Source organism: Parasteatoda tepidariorum, chromosome 2 (assembly GCF_982258835.1).
Source record: "Parasteatoda tepidariorum strain Cologne lab strain chromosome 2, Ptep-v5.0, whole genome shotgun sequence".
Classification (NCBI taxonomy): Eukaryota; Metazoa; Arthropoda; class Arachnida; order Araneae; family Theridiidae; genus Parasteatoda; species Parasteatoda tepidariorum.
This window is the reverse complement of record NC_141756.1, coordinates 36363973-36387274: the sequence shown is the minus strand read 5'-3', so window position 1 is coordinate 36387274 and position 23302 is coordinate 36363973. Positions and strand designations below refer to the sequence as shown.

General features: G+C 26.8%; 2 protein-coding genes across 2 annotated transcripts in view; one reads left to right on the top strand and one right to left on the bottom strand.

Moving 5' to 3' along the window:
* The first annotated feature begins 33 nt into the window (after nt 1-33).
* On the top strand, nt 34-17323 carry Pif1 (Pif1 DNA helicase). The gene is made up of 8 exons (XM_087157214.1): nt 34-752; nt 2950-3187; nt 4348-4616; nt 5210-5316; nt 7229-7368; nt 9651-9845; nt 11864-12009; nt 15764-17323. Exons 1-8 carry the CDS (start codon nt 207-209, stop codon nt 15980-15982), a joined length of 1860 nt encoding a protein of 619 aa, XP_087013340.1. The 5' UTR covers nt 34-206; the 3' UTR covers nt 15983-17323.
* Nucleotides 17324-20025: 2702 nt separating this feature from the next.
* Nucleotides 20026-23302, bottom strand: part of LOC107445304 (sushi, von Willebrand factor type A, EGF and pentraxin domain-containing protein 1) — a 46477-nt gene continuing 43200 nt past the window's right edge. Inside the window, exons 23-24 of the mRNA XM_043049237.3 lie at nt 20922-21084; nt 20026-20269 (exon numbers count right to left, since the gene is read on the bottom strand). Of these exons, the coding sequence (XP_042905171.2) occupies nt 20095-20269; nt 20922-21084 (338 nt within the window). The 3' untranslated portion in view covers nt 20026-20094. The remainder of the gene's footprint in view (nt 20270-20921; nt 21085-23302) is intronic.

Here is a 23302-nt window from a genome sequence, read left to right as displayed (position 1 = left end):
AAAATAATAAAAATGAGATTTTTGAGCTTTGTTTCTTAACTGTAACCAATAGAATCAGTTACACTTTCTTTTGTTTTCGCCAGCGGCAATTTTAAAAATTTTGCGTATTTTTATAATTTTAATTCTGGTGACTAAAATTTTTACTACTTTGAAGTTGATGGTTACTATTAAAAAATAAAGCTAACTTTAATGTTTTGCAATTGATTATGTCAGAAAATCTAGAAGACATTTCCCTTTTGTGTTCAATTAAAATATGCTATCTCGACGGCAAAGGCAATATGACGCAATCAATTGCGAATCCCAAAAGCTTTATTCATCTTGGAAGAAATGAATTTAGGGATTTAGTTTTAAAATTGGAATGCGGAAAGATTAACGCATCTTACAATGTTAAAGATGTAACATTACACACTAAGTTTTTTAAAGAGGGTAAATCTACAATAACTTTAAAAGACCCACCACTACAAATTTTCATTTCTAACTGTCCTACTGGAAAATTGGGAATATTTTTGAAAACTTTAATGGCAAAAGTTGAAAAACATAAGACTATTAAGGCTCCAAATGTGAAAGAACGTCTTCAGTCTTTGAAACCTTCTAGCTTTCAAGAAATAAGTCCTCTTACTGCAATTGACATTAATGTCCTTAATAACAAGGCTGCAGCATTAGCAACTAAGCAATCTTCTTGGCCCCAAACTCCTAAAGCTGCAAAAAGAAAACGTGAAAATTGTGGACAGGAAAACAATACACCAAACAGGGTATTTTTATTTGTAAAAATTTATTTATGTTCTTAGTTCTTAATTTGTAATGTAAAGAAAGAGTTCTGACATTTTCGGAAAAAGCATAACTAAAAAGGCTTTTATCATTTTTATTTTATCTATGTTGCAATGCAAGCTTTTACTAATATATATTTAATCCCTCAAATTTTGATACTGTGTTGAGAAATCTTTTGCAGGGGTCTGTCCAGACATTTTGTGAAAGGTCCTGTTTTTGTAAAATTGTGAAAAAACTACTCATAATTTGTGAATATAAAATAAGCGTTAAGTCACATTCTTTCTACCAGGGTCCTGTTTTTGTGAATTTGTGCAAATAGGGTTCTGTTACAGCAAAAATTGCTAAAAATTTTTGCAAGAAGTTTTTAAATTGTAAATAGATACAAGATTCTGCTCAACAATTGCTGCTACTGAATTTGAGACGCAACATCAAATATTTTGTATTTAGTACTGCTCAACACAGAATATTCATTTCGGACGAATAATGGAAACAAAATCACTCACATTTTTAATAATTTCAATTGACCTATTTTAAGTAACACAACTTAGTAATGTATCACTTTTAATGTGTTCCACATTAAGTGAACTGAAACAATTCTTAAATTTATAATATTTTATTTAAAAAATTGCCAGAAATTAATTTATTGAATAAATATAAATTGATCAATTATATTTATTTACAAAAAAAAATTATGATTTAATATCTATAAGAATGCACACACAATGTTTGTAGAAGTAGAAATATTTTTTTAGAATACTACAATTGGAATTTGAACTTAGGGAAACTTGGAAAAGTTTCGAACTGTCTTTCTCCCCCCCCCCCCAGGAAGGGTTTATTCGATTAACAAAACAATAACGAAGATAAGCAAATTTGTGAAAGGTCCGTTTTTATGAAAAGATATTTTGTGAAGAGTCCATTAACGGACCGGGACCCAAATTTCTTCTAAACAGACCCCTGATAATTTATTATTGTCTGCCAAAGCATGTTTTACTTCTGTACTAAAATTGCCAAGCAAATCCTATTTGTCAGGGATGCACAATTTATAACTTCCGGTCCAAAAGTGGCTCCCAAATCCTCTTAACTTGGCCTCTGGTCTGTTTCTTAAATATTAAAGATAAAGAGGGACATAAAGTTACTGATTTAGTTAATAGCCTTTCTCAAAGTATCAGAATGTGGCATTTTTGTTTCATTATTAAAGTGTTATTTATGCAATGGATTTGGAGTTTGCAGTGATTACTTATAAATTTGAAGAAAGAGAAGAAAATAAACTCACTCAAGTACTTTTATGTGTATCTTATAAGATAAATTAAAAAAAAAAAAAAAAAAAACAATTTCAAAATTCTAACAACAGTCATCACATTAATCTGATACCTAAAATATTAGTAACCAGGGGTCTGTCTAGGTTTTTCTGAAAGGTACCTATTTTGTGAAAATTTAGACATAATTTGTGAAAAATTAAAAATTATATTAAAAAATCAATACAAAAACATGGTAAAAATATAGATTTATCGTTTCTTAAGGGATACAAAAATAAAATTTTAAGAAAAAGTATTCTGTGAAACTACCGTTTTTCCTAAAGTTGAATTTGTGAAACTACCGTTTTACCTAAAATTGAATTTGTGAAGGTACCGCTAAACGGTAGTAAATTCGGCCTGGGCAGACCCCTGGTAAAACATTTTGTTTTCTGTATAATAGTAAAAATTGAGTTTTGAGGTGAATGTAAATTTAATTTTTTTTTATGACAGTAGGTACCTAGATAAATGCACAATAGTTTGTTCTTGTAATCTAATAAGTATAAGTGTTTGAACTTATTCACATTGATTATTTTCATTATCTGCTCATGTTAATCTATATAGTGCTTAAAAATATTTTTTGAGTTCTTAAAAAGTACTGAAAAGGTGCTTATTTTTCGTTGAAAGATTTGGCTACTCACCCTGTTTCAAACAGAATCTAAAAATTCTTCAGAGATTTATAGTTATAGAATTATATTAATGTTGGTTTATTACCCAAAAATGAATGTGGATCCCTGATAGAAGTGTTTTTAATGCTAACCATTAATTAAAAATCGTATATAATTATGAGAAAACAGTTGTTTGACTTGTGTTATTATATCCAATTTTAAAACATATTCAGTTTGAATGCTTATTCTTATATTTATCTTTTTTTCTCCTTTCTCAATAGAAAATAGCACCTATAGCTAGGCCCATAGCATCAAGACTCTTGACTAATGAGCAAAAACATGTTTTGAGTGCAGTGCTGAGTGGAAGAAATGTTTTCTTTACAGGCAGTGCAGGAACTGGAAAATCATTTCTTCTAAAGCGAATTTTAGGAGCACTAGCCCCGGAAAGTACTTTTGCTACAGCTAGTACAGGAGTTGCTGCCTGCCAAATCGGAGGGATAACTCTTCATTCTTTTGCTGGTAATTTCACTGTTATTCATTTATAAGGGACCACAGAACAGGGGAAAGTTTGGTAGTTTTATTTATCTAAAAATGTCATGAAATTTAATTAAAACACCCAAAAATAAAAATGAATTAATTTGAATTTGAGAAGTCTTAAAGTCAATTTTTTCCCCCCAAAATTGGTCTTGTTATAATTTTTTTAATTAACATTTTTTATTTTCTACTCTAACTGAAAGTATAGGTACTTTGAAGCTCAGGAAATTAGCTCACATTTAAAAAAAAAATATTGTAAAAATGTTGCCAGTTACAAATATTAAGAAAATTTGGTAAAATCAGTCTGTGAAAAGTCTGGGTATTTTTTTTTCTGACTGTTTATGGCCACCCTAATTTATTAAATTATAATTGTGTATTATTAAATTTATCATAATATTGTTAAGTCATAATGTTATTCATTCGTAATAATTTCTATTTATTTTTAATTAATATGAATTTAAGTAAATTCTTCTAGCAAAGGTGGCATAAATTAAACTAATGTTTTAACTAGTACTATTTTGATAAATTTAATTTTGAATGCAGAAAGCATCTTATTTTTTTTATTACTTTTTGCTACTAATAAAATTTTTGTGATACATAACTTTGTTTAAATATTAATAAATTTTTGTTTAATTATTCAGTAACTCAGATTTTATTTTATTTATTTATTTTTTTAAAGTGGCAACAAATTTAATTTCAAACAAATTTAAAGCTAAAAACATAAGTTTAAGAAACAGTTTAAAATTTATTTTAAGTTCAACTGCTCCTTCATGCTGTTCTTAGGTTTTAGCTGTCTGTAAATATTTGTTATATTTTAATTATTATTTGTTAATATTTGTTGTATTTAATTGCTGTTTATTTTTATTTCTTAACATGGTTTGTATTGAATCTGCACCTAAATTTAAATACAAATTAAATAGTGTATTAATAATCCATTGCAACAGTAGTTGCTTACTTGCGTTTTTAAAAAATGAAAAATTTGTTTTCTATAGTTTTTGCATTATATACAAGTATATATCAATGTTAATATGAATTTTTCATTCATATATACCTATTATCAGTAAAAATTTTTAAAAGAAATTGTTATGTTTAATATCTTAGTTGAACTCAGAATCAAACTCAACTAATTATAGAATTATTTTAAGGTATTGGAACTGGAAATGCTCCTATTCAACAATGTATTGATCAAGTTCAAAGGAAAATCAGAACTCTTTCATGGAAACAATGCAAACACTTGATAGTTGATGAAATTTCAATGGTAGATGGAGAATTTTTTCAAAAATTGGAAAAAATTGCAAGAGTAGTTAGGAATAACGACAAGCCATTTGGAGGTATTCAGCTTATACTTAGTGGTGATTTCTTACAACTTCCACCAGTATCTAAAAAAGGAGAAAACAAACTCTTCTGTTTTCAGGTGATTAGTTAAGAAAATATCTTTTCTTGAATTTTGAAAACTTGTTTTACCTAATTTAAAATTCTGAAATATTGCTTCTGTCATTTTCTTTTATTAAAAATTGATAAATTTAAAGAAGCCTCTCTTTTTTTTAAAGTTTGTAAAAATAAGATATTTGTTCTTTTAATTAAGTTTATTGTATATTATAAAGATCTTATACGTTTAATTTAGAAAATCCTCTGATTTTGTATTTAAAATAAAGCCTGTGAAACTAGTTTTTATGTGCTATGATTTTCGAGTGAAAATGTTATACACTTTCACTGAATGTTAACAATTTTATAGAATTTTTTTATATACATAATTTAATTTAGTTGAATTTTCTCTTAAATTTGCTTATTTTGTTGCATTACTTTTTTGAAAAATTCTATCCTAACTTTATTCATAATTTTGTAATAAATTTGAATAATTATTTTATGTCATCAAAATGTTGTTGTAACTAACACTAAAAATTTGATTATCTTCATTTCAATTCCTAGAGTTATCGAGCTAGAAAAAACATCCATTTCCTTATTTAAAACATTGCTTTTAAAATATTAATGCTTTTTCTATTTCAGAGTTCTGCTTGGGATAAATGTATTGATGTTAATATAGAACTTCATGCTGTTAAAAGACAGAGTGATCGAAATTTTATTCAAATATTGCAAGATGTAAGAAAAGGACGGTAAGTTCTAAAACTGTCAAACTAACAGAATCAAAAATTGTTGGTAAGAGCTAAAGAAAATATTAAATAATAATAATAAATAAAAATGTAAATAAATTTATACAGTTTGTACAGTACCAATTATATACTAGAACTGATATCGTATTTTTGTCTGATTTTTAGCACTAATCTAACAAATATATTTTCCACATTTAAAAAAGGAAAGGGTTCAATTTTTAACTTACCTAGTTCTTGCACCAAACCCCTCAACTATGTTCCCCCCCCCCAATAAAATATACATTTGTTCATAAAATTTTTTTAAGGAGAGAAATGTTTTTTTAACACATTTTCACTGTGAAAGTTATTCAGGAGTGATTTGATGTTGGTTCAAAGTAACAGTCATAAATATTGAGGTTAGACATAATTATCTTCATAGATATAAAGAGTGGAGAAATTTGGGGATCCATGCTATTATAAATACTGTAAATCACTGTCTATAAGTTAACCTGTTATATAAGTCGACCACATATTCTTGTCACGTGTATAAGTGGATTGCTAAAAAATCCAAATTTGAAAATTTTTAAAATTGAAAAGCAAAGAACTATTAAGTATAAAAAAATTTTCTCAGTTTAAAAATATCTCTCATTGTTTCCCTCTGGATATGATACATTTGCCTACTGAATAAAAATACATAGAGTTATTGAATTCAATACAGATCATGTTCTGAAAACTTTAAATTTAAAAATGTGCAGTGTATTATATTTTGTGAAATAAATTATCTGTTCCTGAATTTTCATAAGTTTGTGTCTTGATTCAAAAAATAATCAAGAGCAATTTGAATCAAGATTTTTTACAAGTCAGAATAGAGTTCATTATTTTCCTCTTGCTTCTATTTTAACATTAGTAATGTTGTCTTGTGCATTAAACATTCGTTAGTCTTAAAAACCAATTCATTTTTTCAATTCATATTCAATCTGGCAATGAAAGTTTGTTGCTAACGAAGGTAAATACATTATTAAAATTAAATCTTGATAACATATAAAATGTAGCAAAACGACATTACATTCCGATCCCTCTAATATATATATATGTTCATGATGCACAAATATTTCTGACTTTATTACTGGTGTATAAATTGATCCTCTAGTAATATTTTGGGGACAGAGAACTTATACATTGTGATATAAACAGTCTATTGTTTTGGTTAAAATATTTAAAATAAATGGCAAAATGTGAGTTTTATTTTTTGAGAGTTTCAGTTGTATTTAAAGACTTAGACATGTGTTTAAGTGTGTAAGTTATGAAAGCTGAATAATGTTTAATAGCATTTCAATTTAAAAATAATAAAAAGAGAACAAATGGTTTAATAATATGAAATATTTTTTATTTATTTATTTTTTGTAATATAATATTCCAAATACATTTTGTTGTAACAATACAAAGACTTTTAGAATAACATTCTTTAAGAACAGTTAGTTGTTATTTTCACTACGGAGGTCTATCTAGAAAGAAATTGGGTTTGTTAAAGATCAACTCATACAACCTAAACTTTTAATTGGACCCTTTAAAAGTATCAAACCATACAAAAAGGCCTTTCCACTAAAGTCTAATATTTTTAAATTAACCTTTCTAAAAGTTTTAGAAAACAATTCTTTCATAAAATAACCTTTTTTTTCTCCATCTAAAATAGTTATTCTTTGGAACAAATTCATTTATGCAAGTTCAAAATTTTATTTAATTGGTTTCCTTATTAATAAGCAATTTGTTAAATAATAATTGTATTTTCAGTCTGACTATGTTTCAATCTTTTAAAGTGTATGTCAATTCATGTCATTCTCTAAAGACCTTAGACATTTTTAAAATGGACATTTCTACATTTTTTTAATAATGAAAGACATTTTTTGTCTGTATTTATTTATTTATTTTAATTTAGGTCTAGTGCAGCACTTATTCAGAAATTGAAATCAACTTCGAATCAAAATATTGATAAGGATGGAATTTTGGCCACAAAACTGAGCACACATAAAGATGATGTTGATATCATTAATAAATCTCATCTTGAACAACTGACTGGTATACACTTGAAATTTAAATGAAATTTTGTTATTGATGTATTTTTATCTTTGTTTTAAAATTTATTTTCAAAAAAGTAATCTTGAATAATCTTTAAAAAATATTGCATTATATACGCAATTTACTTTTTTTTTATGTATGTATATGCAAAATATTTTTTTTCCAATTTATTACACAAAAAATCGAATTACAGCTAAAAACATCCTGGTTGCAGCATGACTTAACAGTAATGACTGTCAATGCAGAATGTCTTTTGAAAATGGGGTTCACACTTTAGATAGATGAATGTTTTTAAATGATTTTGTCATTCTCATTTCTGACAATATTACTAACAATCACAGGGTGCATCACATTTTTATAAGTCCTTAAAGTAAGGGTGCTTATTTTTGATGCCTGTTTTTTAAAAGCCCTTAAAGGTGTTTGTAAAATATGCTTAACTTTCTCTTTTCCGAAATGATACTTTTTTTTTTTGCTCTACCAAATATTCGAAATTCATTCAACCACTTTCTACTTTGGCATGCTGTGATCTGTATCATACAAAAGGGCAAATCATTTATGTTTTGGACGAATTAATTGTGGATTTTCTTACTCTGAGCTGGATTCTACGGGGGAAAATCTTACACTCACGTGTGCAACTCTGATGCATTTTGCAAGAAATTCTCAAATTCGGGCTTTATTTTCCGCCCTTTGAAACCAAGCCGAAAATCTCGTGAAATTTTGCTGATTAAGGAGACCAACTTTTCCTTTACAGCCAATGAATATATTATGTGTGTTTCTTATTTATTTATTTGCTAATGAAGCGCCATCATCTTAGTCGCAGGGAAATCAAAGGCATTCTCATGTTTTCTTTTTTTTTTTATACGTCAGTGCCACAACTTGACATGAAAATCATTAGGCAGTAATTTATTAAGCACTAAGTATTTCCATGTGGATCCAGAGCTGTCAACAATTACAGAGCTTCGTCAATTCAAAATTTTTATCTTCCTTTTATTCTTTTTATTTGATGAACTAATCAATTTAGAGATTTTTTCATTGAGAGACAAAACACTAATTGTATAAAGTATTTAGATTTTTTAATGTTGTCTTATTTTCTTGATTTGTTTTTAAAGTATTCGTAGTTTTTGTGTTATTTTATGAAAAAAACAGGAACAAATAATTTTCAGAATCAAGATTTTTTGCAAGTCGAAATAGAGTTCATTATTTTCCTCTTTGCTCTATTTTAACATTAAGGTTATCTAATTGTAATTATGAATTAGAATAAGTTTTTCTTATGATGTAATTCTCTATTTAAGAAAGTTGCACATAAAAGGTTTTTTATGGTGGCTAATAAAATCAAGATTAGATTTCTTTGCCGGAAATTAATGATCCTATCAATATTAAAAATGTTCTTTAAAAATGTTTTTGTGTTTTAATAATTTTATTTATTTGTATATGAAGATCTTTAAACAATCGGAAAACATTCTTTATTAGTTAGAATAGCCTAAATGTTAAAAAAAAAAAAATGCTTGAAAATGTATTTTTAGAATGCTTAAAAAGTGCTTATTTTTTGTTGAAAAATTTAGCGACACACCCTGAATCTTAAGGTAAATAATTTTCAGTATAGATAAATACTAGTATAATTCATTAATATTTACTATTTTTCTTTACACAATTTCAGGGGAACTGGCCTTGCTCCAGAAAGGTTCTGGGTTCGAATACCGCGCAAGGCATGGGTGTTCTTTCATTCTCTGTAATATCTGTCTTTACTGTGGGGCATTGTTGGCCCACCTAATATGGTGCCCCTGAAAGAGTGGCCAACAAATCTGCCCTTTAGGTGCCTGTATGACCTACGTCATTCTCTAGGTGGTCATTGGGGGGGGGGATGTACTTGTCTTAAATTAGCATGACAGTTTTTCACATTCTGAGTGTTTCGTTTTATCAAGATTTTATTGTGTGCTCAAAAATCAATAGCTCAAGGTTTTTCAACAGTTTTTAATGATTTTTTTTAACTTTTAAGCATTAAGCCTTCTAGACAAGTTTGCACATAATTTTCCCTTCAATGCATTTTGTTTATGACATTTTCAAACAAATCAATTTTTGTCACAGATAAGTAACCGAGTGTAATGACGAAAAAAGTTTGAGTAAAATATTCACAAGGACTATGGATTGTCATTAAAGACAGCTTTAACCTGGCAGTTTAATGCAGGCTAGTACTTTCCAAAAAAATTACTAATTTTTATTATTCATTGGTAATTTGTGACAAACCATACATTAAAATGTAATAATTTTTTTCTTCGAAATAGGTCAGTCTCAATTTTTCTTTGCTGTTGATAATGCTCCTGATCTTAGCCAATTCATAAATAATCATTGTCCTGTGGGAAACAAGTTAGAATTGAAAGTTGGAGCTCAAGTCATGCTTATGAAAAATCTTGATCTGCAGAGAGGGCTTGTGAATGGTGCTAGGGGTGTCGTTCTTGGATTTGATCCTAGCAAACAAAGTATGATTAACAGTCACTTTAAATGTTTCGTACAGCTCTGGTCAAAAAATTTCACTCTTTGTACTGCATTGAATTCATAACATTGTTTCAAATACTACCAAGAAGCGTTTTATTTTATTTAGTTCCCTACATATGTCTTTTACTTGTTATATTTTAAAGTTTTTAGTTTTATTCTAAGCGAACAGTTTAGTTTGGTAAACATCTCTTTCCTTTGCTTGATTATGTTTGTAAAGCCATATTTTATTATTCATTTTATTGTAATTACACTTTAATTTTATTAATTGCCAGTTTGGGTTGTTACTTGTCTGTCCTTTTTTAAGTAAATATTTTTTTAATCGCTAAGCTTATGTAACCATTTTAAAAATTTTCGTCTAATAGAACTTTGAGAATTACTTGAGAGGGTAAGGATGTTTTAGAGTTTCTAAAAGTTATAGTTTGGCATTACTTGTTCATTTAATATGTTCTATGATAGGAGTGCACTGCCTGCAGCCCTGCGGTTTTCTGAACTAAAGTTAATTGGAAAAGACTGCATGACTTGTTAGAAATGTTTTTCAACTGAATTTTAATTAACTATAATATATAATTATAATATAGAATTCTAAAATGTCAAAATATGTAGACTTTTTTTTATTAATTTAGTTATGGTCATGTTTTTGGTTTAAACTCTCTTTATTCTAAACATGTTAAAAAGAAATGGAATTTAAAAATTAAAGAAGTAATTAATATTCTCTAAAATAATAATAATGAAAAATAATTTTGCTCATTTTTACTGAGAAAATTTTGTGCCATCTTTGAACGTAATTTTATTTAAGATGACTCAGTTTTCTGTTAAGCATATTATTTGTATATTTAGAAATATTGTAATTTGCTGTAATTAATAGGTTTTCTTTTATTTAGTTATTTTTAAAACAAATTGTCAATGATTCTTCAACTCTTTAGATTATTTAAATTGTCATCAATTAATATGAAACAAAGTTCATTGCAGCATCTCAAAGCTAATTTTTTCTACCTGCAGCACTCTTCTAAAAAAGGTTGTGCATCTGAACAAAAAAAATATTGAAATATTAAAAAAAAACTTTTTAACTGCTTAGGAATATCATTTTCTTAATTATTTTTTTTATTTATGTGTTTTATATTATATATTATATAAAACTTTTAGTAATATACAGAGAAAACTATGTACGAAGCTTTGAAAACATTTATATTTTACAATTTCTCAAAAAGTAGAAATTTCTGAATATGTTACTAAAGTTTCCAACCCTTTACTGGTATAATCTAAAGTTTAGTTTTTTCATTTATTCCTTTTTCAAACTTTTTATAATGAAGTGTCATTTTATTTTAATTAAAATATCATTTATAATTTCATCTTAATTTTCCATCAAAATTAAAACCCTTTTTCTGTAATTAATAATTATTATAGAAAACCATGTGTCTTTTGGTTTTAGATAGTGAAATTATATGAATATTTTATTAAAATTTTTTTATAAAACTGCTCTAAACGTTAACAAATTCTTTCAAAGTAAACTGTTGAAGAAAAGACATTATTCAAATGTATGAAATATATTTGAATCTATCTGAGAAATTTATTTGTGTAACTAATTTTAATGTTATTAAAATTATTCTAGAGAAATTCTTTGTGTACTATTTTCAATATTTTTAACGCTGGCTGAGCAGAGATCTGTTATTTATATTTTCTGATATTGAATGAATTCAAATCATTAACCTATTTGTAAAAATTATTCAAACTCCATTGCAATTTAGCTCTCTCTTCATTTCCCACACCCTCATATTTGTTTTTATTATAATGAAGATGGCCTTTTTGCTATTTTATACTTATTTTTCTTTTTGGAGAGTAATATGTATTGTCTAATTACTGATAGTTATGAAAATTCTTAATGACTTAATAATACTTAATGACTACTTTATTTCAAAGCACATAGTTAATCATCTAAGTTTGTAATATTTTATGTATTTTATTAAAAATTGTATGCATTTTAAGAGTTTTTTTCTCTATTCAGAACTTCCTGTTGTAAAGTTTGCATGTGGTGCAAAAGAAGTAATCAACTATGAAAAATGGTCTTTCAGAGCTCATAGTGGAATGATGTTAGTTAGGAAAATGTTACCATTAAAACTAGCTTGGGCTATGTCTATTCACAAATCACAGGTAATTAATTTTGACTGTTTGAAGAACTTTTTCTCGACTTTAATTTTATAATTTATAAAAATAAGCATCATTTTAAATTGTAAGTATAATGATTGAAATTAATTATTTTGAACTACTAAAAACATTGTTTGACAGGGATCGTACGCACTGGGAATTGTCTGAAAAAACAATATTTAAAAAAAGTTAGGGAAAAACGTAATTTTAGCCCAAAACCAGGAAATGTCTGGGAATTTGACACCCATTGGGAAATTTCACTCTACCAGTTTAAAAAAGTCCACTTTTGTATATCAATTTTTGCCATCTTTTATTTACTATGACAAATTAGTGTTTTATAATTTCGGATAATACATTAATTATTATGAGCAAAATGTTTTTATGGTCTATTATGTTTATTTATTTGATATTTATTGAAGAACAATATTTTTTAATTGAATAAATTCTGATTTCTCAGAGGCATTGGCATTCATCATTAGCAAGTTTTTTCCTGATGTGGCATCACCTTTGCTTTCGGTTAAAATGGTCTGCTTTTATAATATTTTTTTAAAGTGACCAACAAATCTGCCTTACTGATAACAGAAGATTGTCTATACATAATAATAGGATTTTTCGTTCACTAAACATTTCATACTTAATAAATTAGTTCTTAGTATCCATGAATTTCATAATTAATTTTCTTTTTTTTAAAATTCATTTGATCAAATTATATCCTGTTTTATTCCAAGTCTTAAAACTAAGTTTAACTTTTGTTTCCATCTGGTAATTTTAAAGCCTTATTTTTATTTAATTTGATTAAGTTATCATTGTATTTTATCATTTTCTTTTTTCCTTACAATTAGGCATGAAATATATTGCGTTTTTTACTTATTAATTTTTTTTATCTTAGTCAATTTGGTGATTTTAATAAATCTTTAGTTTAATATAATTTAGATTTATTTAGCTTATAAAGTTTAATTTCAAATTTTTTTTTAAATTTAAAAATCTTAACATATTGAATTTTTTTAAAAACGTTCAATTGATTTAATTTCAAATAAATACAGATTATTTGTATACTATTTTTATTTATTATTATTTTAACTAAATATGGATTGTTTACATATTTGTTAGTTTCTTTTTCGGGTGGTTTGATAATTGATCTTAAAAATATGTTCTTTTAATTATTTTCTTTTTAAATTAGTATCGCTCAGTTAAGTTTTGCAGTCTTATTGATGTTTTTTCTTTCCCTAATTAATTTTTTTATGGATAGTTTTAATTGTTTATAGCATTTTCATTTTTATGTTGATTAAATGCAATTTTACTACAAATATATACAGCTTATTTATATATTTTTATAATTTTTTTTTTTCAAATTCGCACTTATCAAAAATGTGAATTTTTTTTTTTTTTTTTTTGTCTAATAAATTATTTTTGACATCTTATCTCTTTCAGTCGTATTTATAGCTGTGATAATTTATTATTTCTAATCAAAGTTGGTATAGTAAAAATCATTTGATTTTTTTAAAAAAATATATATTATTTTCTTACAGTTGTTATTCGATTTGTAATTCTAATTTACATTCTAATTAAATAAAAATTTTGTTGCATTTAAAAAAAAAACTATGAATAATAGGCCAATTTACTTGAAAAAGTCAGGGGAAAAACTTCTTTTTAAGTATGAACCCTGTTTGAAAAATAATTTACAGTTGCTCTTAAATTAATTTATTGGTTTACGTCAGGATTTCCAGAACTTTTCTGTGTTTTTCCGTACTTATGAAATTTAAAAGTGTCTCATAATGCTCATGTTATATAAAATATGTTTCTTGAATAATATTTATTATATAGATGTAATGTATGTTAAATTAATGCTGACTATGAAACATAATACCCAGGTTACTAAAATTAGTTTCACCAAGTTATACTAAAGTTGTTTTTACTTAAATGCTGTTAGTTATTGGAAATTTTGTCTGAATCTTAATTTTGAGACATTATTTTGTATTATATTCTGCTAAAAATAAACTGAAAAATTTATTTCTGCATTCTTTGTCTTAGAATATCATATTCCATATTCATTTTGAAATATTGGATCTACATAATATATATCCGATCATGTATTTTAATAAACCTTGAAGGGTTAAGAATCTAATAAGTTATCCAATAAGTGCAATGTGTTTCATATTACACATTTATTGTATAGTTAAAAGTATTATATTATAATTTAGCAATATGTATTTTTTTTTAATTATGTACTTTATTTTTTCATGAACTAATAATAATATAAATGAAGACTTTAATATTAATAAACTAAAGTTTATTTATATTAAATTTTGTTTGCAAAATTCAAAATACTGAAATATGTTTTGCTTTATATAATTTTGCTAAAAAAGTTATAAAGTTAAATGTACAAAACATAAGTTGAAATTAAATTACTTTTCTATCTTTATGTTGTTTATCTTTACCAGCTCTATTTTGTTTACACTCTGTATTTTCATTTTATTTTTCTCTTCATATACAGTAAACATGATTTTTCAAAATTTTGCTAACTGGAAGTTGAGAGTGGTTTTAATGTGCTACAGCATATTATTAATTCACTAGTGGGCTGCGCTTCCTGCTTGCTAAGGCACGCCAACCCCCGAAAATTGCTACGCAATCTTATATGGTTTGCTTCGCAAACCAAGCTCGCTTCGCTCGCTACTAACTTAGATACATTGCAAATCCGCAAAATTCTAAGAATTCAAATCAATCATTCAAATTCTTGTAACAACTTTTTTTAAAAAAAAAAATTACATCCTTTTAGTAAATACTAAGTCATTAAAATAAATTTGAATTCAAATAAAGACTCATTGACTGAGACTCATATGAATAACTAATAACTATAATAAAACAAATAAATTCGTAGTCTAAATCAAAAATCGTCAAATAAATTCGTAATATATAAATTCGTGAAAAAAAGCGCTTTCGGCAAAATACTAAAATAGAGATCTATCGACAAAGACTACTCACTTCTGCCTAGCTTAATAGTATGAGATCGCTGCAGCTGAATTGTTATTTCAGTTTCCGTTTTTAAAAGCGCTATATGTTGAGCCACCTCAGCTAGATTTGGCATGTGACATTTTTAGCGTCAATTATTGGTCGATTTTCTAGCATTGCCATTTGGGGAGTTGTAATGAGGTTTTTTTGTCCCCGTGTAAGAGATATATATATATATATATTTTATAGCCTGTCATAGCTATTTAAAATAATCTTTTTGTTTTAATGGTTGCATAAGTTTACTTTCTACTATCCATGTTGTCACTCCGTTCTCTGTTTAAATCTGTTCTCTGTTTTCCTGCTTTGACACAAATGGAAATTATGGCATTAACTGCCAATCACCACACTTCTTTTTACCAGCAGTTAAAGGACCATTTTGTGTGAGTTATCAAAAATTGAACAATAGTTCTTCTTAAGATGATTTCTGATTAGTAAAAATCACAGATACCATTCAACAACAAAATAATCACAGAAAGTGATAATTTTACAAATAAATAGAGAATATCTGGACCAAGTGATTTTGATAACTATAAGCAATTGATAACATTAACCAAGATCACTTTAGATATTTATTAAATTTAAAATTTAATGCTGTCAGTATTGTGAAACAGGATGTAACATGTGTTTTTGATATTTTATTTTTTGAGGAGTATCATTTTTCTCTTACACTCACTTTGGTTTTAAGACTCATTTCATTTTTTTTTTTTTTTTTTTTTTTTTTTTTTAATTCTAATTTTATTTCTGCTTTCAGGGAATGACCTTAGATTGTGTTGAAGTTTCTTTAGCTAGAGTATTTGAATGCGGCCAAGCCTATGTAGCTCTCTCACGAGCTCGTTGCTTAGATGGACTTCGTGTACTTGATATTGAACCATCAAGCATCCGAGCCAATGCTCAAGTTTTAAAGTTTTATTCTCAATTACGTTTTGCTAACTCCTCCGAACAATCAAGCATAAATGATTACCTTGATTAAGTAAAACAGTGACTTTTTAAAAAAACTTCCACCTCAATTTTCTTCGTACCTAAAATTGACTGATTTATTATTTATTTTTATAAATTGTAAATCTTGTAACAAACTATCTGACTGATGTGGATATATGACTCTAACTTTCATAATTCTTAGAAGAAAAAGATTATTAGAAATTATAAATCCAAATTCTTTATTATTTTTCAACTAATGAATACTTTGCCTTTTTCTCAAGAAACGATTGTATTTAAAATGCATATTATTTTATTTTTATTTATAATTAGTCAAAATATATGCGTATTTATGTATGTATAATTTGTTTAATACTATTTTTTGCTGATGTTTGCATGCTTTAGCCAAAGTACCAGACCTATAGTTTAAATAGCATTGAAGTTTTTCTTTAACCTATTTGTTTTGTTTGATATTTAAAATGTCTTTATATTTATTCATTTTTTTAGCAAAATTACTTTTCAGCAAGTAAGCAATTATGCTATTTTATTTTTAACCTAACCAGTTTCTCCCTATTTTGAACATACTGAACAAACTTGTCAAAATGTTTAAAACACACATTCGGCTGTAAACTGGTTTTGTTAAAATGTTAGTGCATATGCTAACGGGAAATTTAATAATCTATTCTCAGATGAAGAAAGCTAGGATTTTCTAGTTACTATAATTATTAGTTAACAATTCTGCTCATATTTTATTTGAACATTTCTATTTGGCTATAAGCTGGTTTTGTTAAAATGTTAGTTCAATTTTTAAATGGAAATTTAATAATTCATTCTCAAATGAAGAAAGCTAGGATTTACTAGTTACTATGATTTACTATAATTACTATTTATTTTAACCTTTCTATATAGATTATAAATAATTTACAAATCAAATTTGATGATAAACATTATATTGATTGAGGTATCTTTTTATTTTCTTTTGTATCATATATTTTACAATTTTCTCTTGTTAAAAATATTGTTTTAATCTTAAAATTGTTCATTTCAAGTCAAGTTGTTTTCATTCCTTATATTGAGAATTTTACTGTTATTGCTAAACATTTCAATGTTTGTTTCATGATTTTATTTATTGGATGTGTGTGAAATGCAATGTGTTAATATTTGTTTCAAATGTGAGCTTATAATAATTTGTGTTTTATTTATTTATAATTTTTTTATCATTATTTATTCTGAATTCTTTTTTGTCACTGAACTTTTCATTTTTATTTAAAAACCATTTCAATAGATTATTTATTACCTCATTTTTTGTTCTTTTATTAATGCCATTCCAATACTTTTACAATATGAAAAACATTCATTTTCTTCAACAAAGAAATAAAGTGATTTTTTAAAGCTATGTGCTTCTTGTACTTTTTATAATGTAAATAATTTTCTTTTTACAAGATTTATAGCCATTAATTAATTCTATGATTATTTATTTTATTTATTTATAGATTTATCAGTGCACCAATTGTTGCAAAGTTATTTGGAGGAGAGAGTGTTTGTGGGAAGAGCATCTATGTGGAACTGTTAGTAAGTGCATGTCTTGCAGTAAATGTGTGGATGACACAAATCATCTGTGTTACCTACAAGTTGCCCAGCTTAAGAATTCTAAAGATAAGATTATATTCTTTGATTTTGGAACAGACCAAGAATTCAGAGAGCATAAAGTAAATTTTGCAGTTGCACAATACAAGTAGATGACCTCCAGGATGTGAGACGGAAGAAAAATAAACCGAATATATCAAACAATATGCAGAGAAGGAGGGCATAAAACTTGACCCCGATAGAATTGATCCAGGATGACCATAAGTAGCAGTAAATGTGTGGATGGCACAAATCATCTGCATTACCTACAAGTTGCCCAGCTTAAGAATTCTAAAGATAAGATTATATTCTTTGATTTTGGAACAGACCAAGAATTCAGAGAGCATAAAGTAAATTTTGCAGTTGCACAATACAAGTAGATGACCTCCAGGATGTGAGACGGAAGAAAAATAAACCAAATATATCAAACAATATGAAGAGAAGGAGGGCATAAAACTTGACCCCGATAGAATTGATCCAGGATGACCATAAGTAGCAGTAAATGTGTGGATGGCACAAATCATCTGCATTACCTACAAGTTGCCCAGCTTAAGAATTCTAAAGATAAGATTATATTCTTTGATTTTGGAACAGACCAAGAATTCAGAGAGCATAAAGTAAATTTTGTAGTTGCACAATACAAGTAGATGACCTCCAGGATGTGAGACGGAAGAAAAATATACCGAATATATCAGACAATATGAAGAGTAGGAGGGCATAAAACTTGACCCCGGCAGAATTGTTCCAGGATGACCACAAGTGTGTCAAAATTACCATTGAATCGTTTATGGGGGTAAGAGGTTATTTTTTTATATTAATTAATTCGCTTAATTTTTTTTAAACTACATTTATTCAAAAAGAGGATTTTTATTTTCAGATGCCATGAATAAAAACAAAAAGCATATGAGCTATGTTCATTACATTTTTTAAATTTTTACAAACTATTAGGGGGCACTACAAAAATTTACTTTCAATCGTGTTTTCTTTCAGGTTAAAATTTTTTTTCGTATTAATGTACTTACATTCAGTTTTTGATTATTTATAGGTCACAGATGAATTTCTGCCTAATTCAGAAGTAACTGTTATACAATGGGAAATGTCAAAGTAATTTATTTTTTAAGTCTGCTTTATAAACTTTTTTTTGGCTGATTTTACTACCACATGGACCCGTTTAAAGTTGTACCCAGAAGTGAATGAAAGTGAGAGTGCTGTCCTTTATTATGGTACATATAGCATCATTTATGACAATGGGACGAAATGAACCATCCATTGAAAATTTCCTTGAAGAATTCACAGATGAATTAGAGAGTGACATCATAGACTTTCATTTCCGACAAACAACTTTTTTATTTATTAGCAGGTATTTATAGTTTGTCTAAAATAAGTACTCCTCCAGACATTCGTCTGGACCTGTGGCGGTGACTATGGTAACATTGTTTTTTGGCGCAGCAAATTTATGCGAGAACATCGGAGTATGCAGTGTCAACTAATTTTTTCCTTTCATAAATGTATATAGTTTACTGAATATTTTTTTGATATCTGTTGCAAAAAAAAATTGTATCTATTCAATAGGTGTTTAAAAAGATTGTAAACGATATGTGTGTTTTTTCGGTGATGAAAACGTTGTGTTTTTAATCAGTAAAAATAAAAACCATTTTGAGAACTTGCTTTTTCAAAAAAATGCTTTTTTCTTTTAAACAATTATTTTTCTAATACTTTTCTTCCTGAATTTTTTCAGCTGCCGTTAAACTAGTTTAAATTAAGAAAATAAAATATTTTATAGAACATTTAAAGCAATGAAAAACAAATAGTACTGCCTTTTGTGATTGATTATTTCACAGTGCCAATCACATTAATGAGACTGGACTGTGTATATACACAAGATGTTCTGTTATGACCACCTTAATGGGACATTTTTGTAAGCACCATGAAAACTTAGTGAAAAAATATTGACAGTGTGGCTGTACTTTAAGATTTGGGGAGAGAAATCATAATCAAACGCTGACCCATCAGTGTTATAACTTAATATGGCAAAGGTGTGATAAAAATCTTTAAATTTATTTATCTGTTACTTGATATGGTATTTTGTGCACTTTGTTTTCAGCAAAATATTATGTTTTCGTTTATTCCTTCATTACCTTTAGTTTTCTATGCCTTTCCTGCATGCGTTCAAAAAAAAAAAGGAGAGAAAAAAGTTAGAAAAGCAAAAAAACATTAAAGTAGATAAGAAGTCTAACCTGAAAGATTGCTCTAAACAAAAGAGAGTAAAAGAAAGCACAGTCCAATTCAATTGATCAACTGATTTTTGATTATTTTTATACTATCTTCCTGTTGATTCATCATAATTTGGTAGGGTTAAATAATTTTATAATTTCTAATTCTTAATGAAATATTAACAAAATCATATGTGATATAAGTAAATAAGTTCACGTTTAGTAGTTATAAGTCATGTTTTCAGTATTAGGAACATAATTCAGCATTTTATTAATTAAAAGTTACAAATATTTTTCTTTTAATTTACAATTTCAGTTTTGTACATATTTACAGGTTATTTTTTATTTCTACAAAAGGCTTTTCATTTTTAATGACATTGATGTTGCCTTTCAATCCTTGTAAGAAATCAGGCCATGCTACAACCTTGCCTGGAATATCATCATCGATATTACAAAGTCTAGTAATGTTACTCTTTGAAAAATATTCATTCCAAACATTAACCCTAAAATAAAAATGACACATTCAATAATTTTGTTTGGTAATGAATACTTTGGGAAATTTTGACTTTTGGGATTGGACTTGACTTTTGGGATGAATAATTTTGGGATTGGACTTTTTGACAATATGAATTCTTTTGTTTTATTAATAGTTTAAATAAATAATTTTATCTCCTAAATAAGAAATTTTTATTGTAGTTTCAACTTGATAATTGTCTATAGATATATAGTCCCTACCTTTAATATTTTAAAAAATTTTGTCAAAAATGACTTAAATATATTAAGAGTCGGAAATTTTTGTCAACATTAACAACGAACAATATGCTATCAAAATTTCTCAGATCACTAATGAGGAATAAAGGATTAAGAGCATCAAAACCAGTTTGGTTGACTGATGTAGATGTTTCTAATTGCCTTTCAACTCCTACCTGTTTCCTCCCTAAATCATGTAAGATTTGGTATTTTCTTAGTTTGCCTTCCTCAGTAGTGGTTAACTATTATCTTTCAATACCAAAATATATTGTTAAAAAGGTATAATGGGGTTTTTAGTTACATTTCAAGTTGGTATCATTATGTGAATTAACTTTCATGGAAACTGTTTGCATCAATGTTGCATTTATAAAATAATAAATCTTAAAAGTTCTAATACATACTAACCGGGTAATATTTCCTACAAATGTTTCCATGGGACTAAACCCTCCTCCTACTTCATCTTGTTCTTGTCCAATCACCATTGTTCCCCCTTCTCTGATGAAACTATTAGGTTGTAAGTTTTTTCCTTCAGACTGAAGTTTACCATCCTTGAATAAAACCCATTTTCCTGCCAAACAAGACAATAGCATTTAAGTGAAAATAATGCTTATTTAGATTTCATGAAAATACATGTCTAAACATTATAGTTTTTGAAATAACAAAAAATAATACTGAAAACATTTTAACATATTAAGAAACCAAAGAATACAGAATTGCCATATTGCTTCTTATTGAGAGTATTTTTGAGCATAATTTATTTCCTTAACAGATAAGATTGCTTAAGAATGATGATAGGAAAACAATGATGTATATAATGACACAATTTCTTAGAATTATATTTGTTAATTAAGGAACCTTATCAATTTTCTGGCCATAGGAATGTGTTGATACTTTTGAAAAATCAGTTTGGACCCCTTTTATTTATATGTTTCACTGAGAACTAATAAAAAAAACATTTTGGTTTGAAAATTATAAATCTTCTCAAACATAATTGTATTTTTATTCCATTAAAATTTTCGTAAAAATAATTATTTCAATTAATTTAAAACAATATATCAAGTTAAGCCTAATGAAAAAAAAAGTGAATGATTTAATGTCCTTAGATATTAGTATAATCTGTTTTTACTTGAAATAGGACTTAATTTAACATGACAGAGTTGAGAAAACTATTCTCATGCATAACTCTAATTCAAATTTTTAGCTTTAATTCTTTTAATATATACCCTTATAAATGAAGCATTTTATTAATAGAAAATAAGGAATTTTTTTGTCGTAACTGATGCAGAACTACTAGCTAAATATCAGAACTTGTAATAATGTTTTTGCCAAATTCCATTATTTACTCCCTTTTTTTACTATACATGAAAAAAATTACAAATCTTAAATTTTGCATTTAATTTTACAATTCAATTTCAATGAAATCATTAAAAATAGAATATGGATTAGTTTCATAGATGAAGTCAGATTTAACAATCTGAAAATGTTTTAAAAAAAACCCGACCATGATTTGCAAAAATTGAATGGTACTTCTTTGGGAGGCCCTTTTAATTAATATCGATATACAATTTTATACCAGTGCTTACATTATAGTAAAAAAAAAATTTATTTATTGATTTTTTTTAAGGAAGCAAAATAATTGTCACTGTTACTGGTGGTATATGCATATTCAATGATAAACTATTATACTATTTTTAAAATCCTTTATTTTTCAAAAAAGTTATTTTTTTAAGGTCTTTAAATGTGCTTAATTTTGGCTTTGTTAAAAGGGTGGGAACCCTGTAACAAAATATTTTAATAATAAAATTATGCCAAATCAATTATTTTTTTAAAAATTTTACTTGTTATTTTGTTTACATAACTAGTCTTTTTTTTTTTTTTTTTAATTTTATAAATTTTTTTTTATGGAAAACAAGTTGTGATTTTTAAATGCATTTATCCCCTTTATAATTTTTTCGAATATCACGCGTTTTTATTTCATTTAAATAAAGAATCGAATATTGGATAATTCAAGTAAAAAAATGGAAGAGATGCAGATACTTGTTTGGAGAAATATTTTTTTCAAAATGTTGCGTGGACTGCTTAAAGAATAATAAATGCATTTAATTTGCAACTTTCCCTTCTATGTAGAAGTGATTAAAAAGATCTTATTTCCATATACAAATACCTTAATATATATTTTTTCTTACATTTGCAAATTATCAGAAATTTATGAAATTTGACACTACAGATTTTCGGAGTTAATCACCATTCCACAATCTTCACTCAGAGTTTTAAAATGGTTAGCTTACAATATTTTGTCAAAACTTAAAGAATATATTTTATCAAAGCTATAAAAGCCATGATATTTATGAAGAAAAGAAGGTCATCTGCATGGCCTATAATAAAAATGTTGCATGTGAGTTGTATTTTAATTTTTTTCGGAACGGATCAAGACTAGGTCTTTTTAAAAAGATTGAATTTTCGTGGCTACGAATCGAATTTCGTTTTAAAGGCTACTTAGTAAATTAATATGTTTTTTCAATTATCTTTTCTGTTTTCGAGTTGGGTGCTTGTAAGTGACGTCATCGTAGAAAAATTCAGCAGCCAATCAGGTTTGACATGCACTTGTAATGTCACTTACAGGTATCCAATTGGGTATTTGCACTTGAAGAATGAGTATCTTATGCACATGTGGGATGATGATACTATTGAGACAGCAATTAGCAAGAGAGTTCCACTGAAGGGATAAATTTTTATTTCACCAAGATAAAGTACTGGGAGGAACCATAGATCAGCTGGTATTACCA

Excerpts from the sequence above, each read along its gene's own strand:
- Pif1 (XM_087157214.1), top strand. The coding sequence starts at position 207 with ATGTCAGAAAATCTAGAAGACATTTCCCTTTTGTGTTCAATTAAAATA. Across the intron at positions 4,617-5,209 it reads ACAAACTCTTCTGTTTTCAG|AGTTCTGCTTGGGATAAATG; the intron begins GTGATTAGTTAA and ends TTTCTATTTCAG. Across the intron at positions 7,369-9,650 it reads TCATCTTGAACAACTGACTG|GTCAGTCTCAATTTTTCTTT; the intron begins GTATACACTTGA and ends TCTTCGAAATAG.